Source organism: Colobus angolensis, unplaced genomic scaffold (assembly GCF_000951035.1).
Source record: "Colobus angolensis palliatus isolate OR3802 unplaced genomic scaffold, Cang.pa_1.0 Scaffold114, whole genome shotgun sequence".
Classification (NCBI taxonomy): Eukaryota; Metazoa; Chordata; class Mammalia; order Primates; family Cercopithecidae; genus Colobus; species Colobus angolensis.
The window spans coordinates 2,545,412-2,555,581 of NW_012112475.1; the positions used below are offsets into that span (position 1 = coordinate 2,545,412).

A 10,170-nucleotide genomic window follows, 5' to 3' on the forward strand; every position below is an offset into this window, starting at 1 on the left:
ACAGCCAACACTGGCTGGCTGCTTAGTGCGGAATATGCACTTCATGCACTACGAAGCAGATACCATCAGCGCTGGCTCAGGGCTCAGGACTATCTCACCCCTCAGCCTGTGCTTGTTTTGTTTTGTTGAGACAGGGCCTTGCTCTGTCACCTGGGCTACAGTGCAGGGGTACCATCATGGCTCACTGCAGCCTTGATCTCTTAGACTCAAGTGATCCACCCACCCTGGCCTCCCAAAGTGCTGGGATTAGAGGCGTGAGACTCATTTCTCTATATCTGCTTACTTTTGGCCTATTAAATGCCAAGTGCTTTGACTACACACGAATTAGTATGTTCCTTGCACCTCCTAACCAATATCTGCCTTCTAAGCCCACCATCTTTCCTGCCATGCTATAGCATTAAGGACAAGTACACTATGCTGATTACTGTCATTATGAGACCATAGCTCCTAGAAAACCAGGGCCGGTCATCCTCATTTTCACACCTCACCACTGGCCTCTGAGTATTATGTCTCAGACATGACAGACGCCCTATAAATGTTTCACAGCCTGTGCCCATGCCCTGCTAACCTATTTTTTTTTTAAACAGAGGCTAATGGAGTGTAATTAATAAACACATCCAGTAATTATCAGGATGACATCATTTCTCGGTCTGCACCTGATGTTCTCTAGAAGCTGCTCCCAATTTCACCTTGTGAAGAGTAAGGTAACACAGGAGTGATTCTCACGCCTAGAGGAGGAAATTGAGACTCATGTGACTGCAGAATGTTCTTTTTATGACATCCCTTATCAACCGATAAACTCTTTCTCAACCTCATGGCAGGTCAACGTTCCACCGTGTCAGGTGTGGAGATGGGAACAGATCACACAGGATTCCAAGTTCAACAGACAGAGCACTGGCACCTTTGGTCTCATACATCAGGGTGGGGAAGACTGGGAGAGTGCCAGAAGGTGCTGAATACCCACGAGCTCCATGCCCCTCCCCTAAACCCAGCAATTTTACCCCCTCCAAGTACCTCTGGCTCCATTGTTCTCTGTAGGAAGCACTGAAGGAAATGCCTGTAAAAAGCTCAGACTTGTTGAAACTCACATGAAACTGATCCCAGAATGGGCCAAAGGGGTTTCCTTCCTGCAGAAAGAGAGTGGTGGAAAGCTTACTGAGGGGGAGGGAAAGCCATCTGGGGATGGGGCCAGGGAACTGTAGGTGGGGAAACCTGGGTGATTTGACTCAGGCCAAAACACTCTCACAGGATGGCCTAGGAGGAATGTCACTCTGTAATTCCTCGGCCAGGGACTGAGGAGAGTGCCTCGGCTTCAATTCTGGTTTCCAGCAGGAAAGTCTTTCCTGTTCACAGGTCACACTCTGCTGACCCAGCAGCACTGATGATGGTCTGGGGAGAAGCAGACCTTGGATTTGGAACCAAGGACTAGAGCTTCAAGAGACATTCAAGATTGGCTAATCCAATGCCTTCATTTTCAAGATGGAAACCAAGGCCCACTGAGGGTCAGACACTTACCCAAGGTTATAAGCAAGTAAGGGCACTACTGGGGCTGTGAGCTAGGTCTCCTTTCTCAAATTTCATAGTTCTTCCAACCACTTTCCTAAGACTTTAGAACATACACCAAAAGACATATTTGGGGGTTGCCTTACTTCCAAAGTGCCAGAAATGCACAAATTTCTTCTAATAAGATATGACAGCCTCTCATTCGCCTGCTGAGATGCAGGACAGTATTCAAGTTAAGAGGGTAGACAATGGTGCCAAATTACCTAAGGCTGAATCCCAGCTCTACCACTTGTTTGCTGTGTGATCCTGAGTAAGATACTGACCTTCTCTGTGCCGTCCTCAGTGTCCTCCCTATGAAGTGGGGATATTATAAGTATTCTCCTCATGGAACAGTGTGAGTATTAAATGAGTTGATACATGTAAAGCTCTTAGCATGGTATCTGACATATATAGTAAATGCTACGTGAATATTGGTTATTATTACTGATGTGACACTTTGCAGTTTATAAGCACTCTTTTACCTGGCCCTCAAGACACTTTATGAGTGAGACAGAGCAGGGACTGGCATCTCTATTTTGTAGGTAGAAATGAAGGCTCAGAGAAGCAAAGTCTTCTGCCCGAGGTGATGCTGCTCCACTAACAAATGCCAGAAACAGGACTTAAATCTGTTTTTCTACTCTAAGTCCTTTCCCTGCATTTTACCATGACATAGTCTTGGGGGCCTAGAGGACGTGGAACAGGAAGAAAGGGACCCCGAACCCACAGGACCCACCTTCATGGGGCACGTCTTCTTATCTGGGCTTCGCTGGGCTGCCACCTCAAAGCAGTATGCCACCCGCTTCTCAGGGGGCCAGTGGGTGGGTGCCAGCTTCTCCATGAAATCCTCCAAGCTGATGACCCTATGGTAAGCCTGGAGGGGCTCCAGCTTGAAGTACTTCTGGTAGGACACATGGAGCTGCAGGAAAAGGAGGAGCAGAGGTACCACCTCAGTGCCCTAGAGGCTACGTTAGACATTTATTAAAATACACTCCAGGCCAGGCGCAGTGGCTCACGCCTGTAAACCTAGCACTTTAGGAGGACAAGGCAGGCGGATCACTTGAGGTCAGGAGTTCAAGACCAGCCTGGCCAACACGGCGAAACCCTGTCTCTACTAAAAATACAAGAAAATTAGCTGGACATGGTAGTGAGCACCTGTAGTCCCAGCTACTCGGGAGGCTGAGGCAGGAGAACCACTTGAACCCTGGAGGTAGAGGTTGCTTGCAGTGAGCCAAGATCGTGCCACTGCACTCTAGCCTGGATGACAGAGCAAGACTCCGTCTCAAAAAAACAAAAACACTCCAAGATCAAGACAGTTCAGACTACATGACAGTGAAAAGTTTTAATCAAAAGATGCCAAAGTTAGGATAGAGACAGGTTGGGGGAGAGTCTGCAAACTAAAGAACAAACAGTAACATCCCTGTGTTAAAAAACACCTGCTAATCTATAACAAAAAAAGACAAATGATGCCAAGACGAAAATACAGGCAAAGGTTACGGGGAAACAATTCACAGCAAAGGAAACCCAAATAGCCAACATACTCAGAAGATGTCTAACCTTACTAGTAATTAGGAAAAAGCAAATTACAATTATAACAAGGCATCAATTACTTCTCACTCATGAGACTAGCAAAAACTGAAAAGCTTAACTTGTGGGGAGATGGGCACTCTTGTACACGGCTGGTAGCAGAAGTCTACATTTTGGAGCAACCACTTTGGGATCCAATCGGTGAGTATCTAATAGAATTTAAAATGCTCCTTTTGGCCAGGTGTGGTAGCTCATGTCTGTAATCTCAGCACTTTGGGAGGCCGAGGCAGAAGGATCACTTGAGGCCAGGAGTTCAAGGCCAGCCTAGACAACATAGTGAGACCCTGACTCTACAAAAAATTAAAAAATTAGCTGGGCGTGGTGGTGCACACCTATAGTCCCAGCTACTAGGGAGGCTGAGATGGAAGGATTTCTTGCATCCAAGAGGTTGAGGCTTCAGTGATGTGTGACTGTGCCACTGTACTCTAGCCTGGGCCACAGAGTGAGACTCCGTCTCAAAAAAAAGAAAAAATTTTGTTCTTTTAATGTACTTTCTTCTTCTTCTAACTATCTGCTCTAGAGAAGTATAGAAGTTCTTGCACTTTGGACCTGGAGATCGGTACCAGGATACTCAGTGCCACAATGAAAGTATAGGAAAGAACATCAAAGGAGTCACACCAAATATACTATATCCACAATAGTTGTTAAGGGAACAGGACTAGCCCCAGGAGTCAAAAAGAGACTTCATCGTTTACCAACTTTATCTGTAACGCTTTATTTCTTTTATTAACAAAAAGAGAAGATGAAACAAAGATGAGAAAGTGTTAACAATTATCACTTCCAAAGGTGGGTACATGGTTGGTGGTTGTATTCATCTATGTATTTTTCTTTTTTTTTTTTTTTGATATGGAGTTTCACCCATCACCCAGGCTGGAGTGCAATGGCGTGATCTCGGCTCATTGCAACCTCTGCCTCCCAGGTTCAAGCGATTTTCCTGCCTCAGCCTCCCGAATAGTTGGGATTACAGGCGCACACCACCACGCCCGGCTAATTGTATCTCTAGTAGAGATGGGGTTTCACCACGTTGGCCAGGCTGGTCTCAAACTCCTGACCTCGTGATCTGTCCGCCTCGGCCTCCCAAAGTGCTGGGATTACAGGCGTGAGCCACTGCTCCCGGCCTCATCTTTGTATTTTTCTCTCTCTCTCTCTCTATATATATATATATATTTTTTTTTTTTTGAGATGGAGTCTTGCTCTGTCTCCCAGGTTGGAGTGTAATGGCGCCATCTTGGCTCACTGCAAACTTCGCCTCTGGGGTTAAAGCAATTCTTCTGCCTCAGCCTCCTGAGTAGCTGAGATTACAGGCGGGCGCCATGACACCCAGCTAACTTTTGTATTTTTAGCAGAGACAGGGTTTCACCGTGTTGGCCAGGCTGGTCTTGAACTTCTGACCTCAAGTGATTCGCCTGCCTCCCACTGCACTCGGCGTATTTTTCTAGATTTTAAAACATTTCTGGCTGGGTGCAGTCGCTCACGTCTATAATCCCAGTACTTTGGGAGGCTGAGGCAGATGGATCACCTGAGGTCAGGAGATGGAGACCAGCCTGGACAACATGGTGAAACCCCATCTCTACTAAAAATACAAAAATTAGCTAGGCGTGGTGGTGGGTGCTTGTAATCTCAGCTACTCGGGAGATCTGAGGCAGGAGAATCACTAGAATCCGGGAGGTGGAGGCTGCGGTGAGCCAAGATCGCACTACTGCACTCCAGCCTGGGTGACAAGAGCAAAACTCCATTTCGAAGAAAAAAAAAAAATTCTGGCCAGGTGTGGTAGCTTACTCCTGTAATCCCAGCACTTTGCAAGGCCAAGGCAGGTAGATTACTTGAGTCCAGGAGTTCGAGATCAGCCTGGCCAACGTGGTGAAACCTTGTCTTTACTAAAAATATAAAAAGTTAGCCGGGTGTGGTGGCGCATGCCTGTAGTCCCAGCTACTCGGGAGTGGAGGCACGAAAATCACTTGAACCCGGGAGGCGGATGAGCCAAGATTGTGCCACTGCACTTCAGCCTGGGTGACAGAGCGAGACTCTTTATCAAAAATGAAAAACAAACAAACAAAACCAAAAAACTTTCTGCAGGGTGTGGTGGCTCACATCTGTAATCCTAGCACTTTGGAAAGCTGAGGCAGGAGGACTGCTTAGACTCAGGAGTTTGAGACCAGCCTGGGAAACATAGCGAGACCTTGTCCCTACTAAAAATCAAAGAATTAGTCGGGTGTGGTGGTGGGTGCCTGTAATCCCAGCTACTTGGAGGCTGAGGTGGGAGGATTGCTTGAGGAGAAGGAGACTGCAGTGAGCGATGATCATGCCACTGCACTTCAGCCTGGGCAACAGTGAGACCTTGTCTCAAAAAACATAAAAAGAAAAAAGAAACACAGGCCTGTAATCAGGGTGGGGATTCTGAGTCTGGGCCAGAGATAAAGTTGGGAGGCACATGGAGAAGAGTAAAAGCCACAGGAGTCAACAGACATCTATAGCAAAGCAAGTAATGGTAATAATAGCAACTAATATTTACTGCATGCTGACACAGTGCCAGGTATTGCACTCATCACTTCACACAGATTTGCACATTTAATCCTAAGAGGCAGGAATATAACCATCTCCAGTTTACTTATGAAAAAACCCAAGCATACAGAATCTTGATAACATCTGAGGTCACATAGCTGATAAGCAAACAGAAAGAGGAGAAACACTAACATCTAAACAGTGGGTGGAGAAAAAGCAGCCCCGATACAGTGTAAAGAGGAAAATGCTGAGAGGTTAGATTGTAGCAGGGACAGGTGGTGTCTTGAAACAGGGAAGTTCAGGAAGGAGAGGCTCACAGGGTCAGGTGCCACCGAGAGGTCAGGTGAGAGAAAGACTGGAAAATAACCCCTGCCAACTTGGAGGTCACTGGTGACCTCAGTGAGAATGCTAACAGTGGCAAAGAAGAGCCTTGTTGAGGCAGGTAAGTAAGCCACAGAAAGCAAGGAAGTGGGGATTCAGAAAGACAACTGGCTGAGAAGGCAAGGAGACAGAGGCAAGCAAGCCAGAGGGAGATGGATGGGCAATGTCTACACTCTAACAGTACGAGGCCAGGCGCAGTGGCTCACGCCTATAATCCCAGCACTTTGGGAGGCCAAGGCAGGCAGAGCATGAGGTCAAGAGATTGAGACCATCCTGGCCAACATGGTGAAACCCTGTCTCTACTAAAAATACAAAATTAGCTGGGCGAGGTGGTGCACCTGTAGTCCCAGCTACTTGGGAGGCTGAAGCAGGAGAATCGCTTGAACCCGGTAGGCAGAGGTTGAAGTGAGCCGAGATCGCGCCACTGCGCTCTAGCCTGGCAACAGAGCGAGACTCCGTCTAAAAAAATAAAATAAAAAATGTGAGTGTGAAACTATCAGAACATCAATGGTTTCCATTAACTAAGGACTCTAGGATCTGTACATTGATGAGTTCAGTTGATTCTAAGAGGGAGGTGGCATACGACAACACTGAAGGCATGTTACTGTCACTGACTCATTCAGTCCTTACCACAAGACGTTAACAAGAATCATTACCAACTTATTTTTAAAATGAGGAAACTGAGGCACAAAGAGGTAAAGTACCCTGTCCAGGCCATGTAACTAGTAAGAACCCAAGTCAGACTACGATCTCAGGTACTCAGGCTTTTGACTGCTGTTCAAAACCTCCATAAAGGCCAGGTGCGGTGGCTCACGCCTGTAATCCCAGCACTTTGGGAGGCCGAAGCGGGTGGAATACCTAAGTCAGGAGTTTGAGACTAGCCTGACCAACATAGTGAAACCCCATCTCTACAAAAAATACAAAATTAGCTGGGCATTGTGGCACATGCCTGTAATCCCAGCTACTCAGGAGGCTGAGGCTGGAGAATTATTTGAACCCGGGAGGTGGAGGCTGCATTGAGCCGAGATCACGCCACTGCACTCCAGGCTGGGCAACAAGAGCAACACTCCATCTCAAAAAAAAAAAAAAAAAAAAGACTCCACCTCAAAACCTCTGTAAATACTGGCATGCAAAGGAAAAAGTAAAATCTATGCAGAGAAAAAGTTGTAAGAATGAAATTAAGTGTTTTGTTCACACTAAGTATTATTTCTGATATCTACTGAAAAATTATTAAGTCAATTCATCAAATATTAATTAAGTTCCTACTGTCAGGCTCCGGGAGATACAATATGAACAAAGACACAGGGTCACTGGAAGACACAAAGAATAACCAAGGAACTGGGGGCCGATGAGCATCGCATGACAAGGGAGCCCCTTGATGGGGTGAGAGGCAGCACTGAAGCCAGACTGCCTGGGTTGTGGCCTTGGACATGTTATTAAATAACCTGTGCCTGCAGGTCTCCTTTAAAATTGGTAAGAGCATCCACCACCCTTGGCCAACGGAATGCACAGAGGGTAGGACCAATCAGGGAAGGAAATGGAGGCTTTAGGTTCAAGTCACAGGCTCTGGAGTCAGACAAAGATGGCTTTGAATTCCAGCTCTCCTACTCACAGGCTGTGTGATCTTGGGCAAGTTACCTAACCTCTGGAAACCCCGGTTTCCTCACAGGCAAGTGATGAGGGTGAAATGAGCTAATTCTCATGCAGCCGCACACAACAGGTGCTGGATAAATGTTAGGCATTGTTATTGCAGTGAAGACAGTTCTGGCTGGAGGTAGGGCAATCTTAGAGGAGTGGGAGGTAAAGCCCGGAGGACTTGAGGGTTAAGTGTAAGTAAGCAAGACTGAGGAAGGGCGGAGAAGGGTCAAGGTCAGGGAGAAGTACTCACGTTGGTGAAGGGAGGCTTGTGATGCTGGTACTCAATCCAAGGAGGGACAGCCAAGGTGCGGTTTAGCAGCTTTGCAAATGCCAGAGAGCCCAAGAAGTGATCGGCCTGGTTCCCAAAGCGCCCTGGAAATGGTATATTGTGGGTGAGGTGAGGCCTGGGGCATGGAGGGCATAGAGCATGCAGGGCTCAGAAAGGTTGTGGAACCAGGGGTAGAAAGTCAGGGATACCAAGGAGAACCAGGGGACCTGGCAGCATAACAAGAAGTCTGGACTCTTGGGTCTGATATCCAAGGCTCTTCAGGTCCTGCAACAACTGCTTCCGCCACTCCAGGCTTCTTGCTGTTTCCCCAACATGCTCTACAATTCCCGTCCCCATCCAATGCCTCTGATCTTGCTGTCCCTCAGCCAGAAGAGCCCTTCTACCTTTATCTCCATTCACCTGCACATGCAAGGGCAACTCGAATGCCTCATTCACTGGCTCCTTTCAGCAATCCCCTGCCATACTCACTCTCCTCCTTTACCCCTTTCTTTGGCGCTGAGTTACTTCAGTTCTTCAATTTTCCTCAAATATCTTTTTTCACTTCCTGGCCTTTGCACTGGCTGATTCCTCAGCCTGTGAATGCCTCAGAAGCAAGGACCCTGTGTAATTCCTTTTGTTAATCCCAGCGTGCCATCTGTTCGTTCATTTCACAAATATGACTGAGAGGCCACAATGTGCCAGACTCGGTGCTAGGTGCTAGGATACAGGAATGAACAAGAAGGACGAGGCCTCTGCCTCACAGTTCACTGGGGAGACACTAAACATATAAACAAATACATGAAAAATGTTGATAATTGCCAGAAAGAGATGGGAAAAGTTTGGTGATAGGGTAATGAGATTACTTGGGTAGAGTCAGTGAAATCCTTTCTGGTGACATTTAGGTTGAGATCTAAAGGATGGGAAATGGTGGTCAGGCAGAAATGGGGGAGAAGGTTCCACGCATAGGGACTGCCACCTGCAGCAGTGCAGACTGGAAGACCTGAGCATGTGTGAGGAACGCAAAGGAGGTAAGTGTGGCTGCAGCTGGAGGATCAGCAGAGAAGGGAGTTGTGGAGATGGCCAGTGGAGGCTACCTCATGCAGGGCCCTGAAAGCCATGGTCAGGAGTCTGGAAGCCACTGGGGGCCTTAAGATCATCCACTTCCACAATGATGATCCACCACACCCATTTCAACTGTGCACCTGGCATGGCCTTTAGATTCTCCCTACCCTGCTCTCTTTATTTCCCCTTAGTATTCATCATCCTCCATGAAACTATGTACTTATTGTTTTACGTTTATCCCTTACTGGGTTTGTTTGCTTGTTTCGAGACAGGGTCTCACTCTGTCACCCACGCTGGCAGTGTAGTGGCAAGATCAGAGCTCACTGCAGCCTCGAATTCCTCAGTTCAAGAGATACTCCCACCTCAGCTTCCCAAGTAGCTGGGACTACAGGCACATGATACCACGTTTTTTGTTTGTTTGTTTTTTTTTTTGAGATTGGATTTTCACTATGTTGCCTAGGCTGATCTCGAGCTCCTGGCTTCAAGTGATCCTGCCTCGCTCTCTCAAAGTACTGGGATTACAGAAGTGAGCCACGGCCCTGGTCTACTTATTCTCTATTGTTTGTCTTCCCCAACTAAAATGAAGGCTCTACAAGGACGCGGAGTTTATCTTATTCACTGCGGTATTCCCAGAACAGAGAACAGGGCCTGGCACAGAATAGGTGCCCCATAAATATTTGCTGAATGAATGAAAAATCACCAGGAGCCAGCGTGGGTCAGTGACATCAAGTCCTGCCCCAGTAACTCCATTTACTGGACCCTGGGCTGGCTTAGACCTTTAGCAAGTCACGTAACCTCTCCCAGCCTCAGTTTTCTCATCTGTCAAATGGAAGATTGGACACGTTGGCCCCCCTGTGCCCTTGCAACTAGGGCAGAGAGGAGAAGAGCATGCCCTGTCCCGCTCTGAGGTTCTCTCCTGGACCTGTGAAGGTGTCTCTGGGTGCATCAGAGGAGTTGCTTCTCCTCTCCTGGCCTCGGTTTCTCCATTTGAGCAGAGGGCTCGGGAGGCCTTACCCATGCAGGGGCAGTAGAGCAGGTAACCGGCCGGGTCCCAGGAGCCCGCGGGCATCTCCGGGAGCGGCAGAAGCAGCAGCAGGAAAGGCACGCGCAGCGGCCGTGCCCACGTGGCGGCGCCCATGTCGGCCCGGGAACCCGAGAGAGCCGCGGCGTACAGCCAGGGAAAGAAGGAGGAA

At 47.9% G+C, this 10,170-nt stretch overlaps 1 protein-coding gene across 2 annotated transcripts in view; it reads right to left on the reverse strand.

Annotated features, from left to right (window-relative positions):
- POFUT1 (protein O-fucosyltransferase 1) overlaps positions 1–10,164 on the reverse strand; it is a 32,821-nt gene extending 22,657 nt beyond the window's left edge. Inside the window, exons 1-5 of one of the 2 annotated variants that reach the window (XM_011959909.1) lie at positions 9,992–10,164; positions 7,898–8,019; positions 2,276–2,458; positions 1,015–1,127; positions 1–728 (exon numbers count right to left, since the gene is read on the reverse strand). In XM_011959909.1, the coding sequence (XP_011815299.1) occupies positions 686–728; positions 1,015–1,127; positions 2,276–2,458; positions 7,898–8,019; positions 9,992–10,115 (585 nt within the window). In that variant the 5' untranslated portion in view covers positions 10,116–10,164 and the 3' untranslated portion in view covers positions 1–685. The remainder of the gene's footprint in view (positions 729–1,014; positions 1,128–2,275; positions 2,459–7,897; positions 8,020–9,991) is intronic. The other variant, XM_011959899.1, reaches the window with a different exon arrangement.
- Between the last annotated feature and the right edge of the window lie 6 nt (positions 10,165–10,170).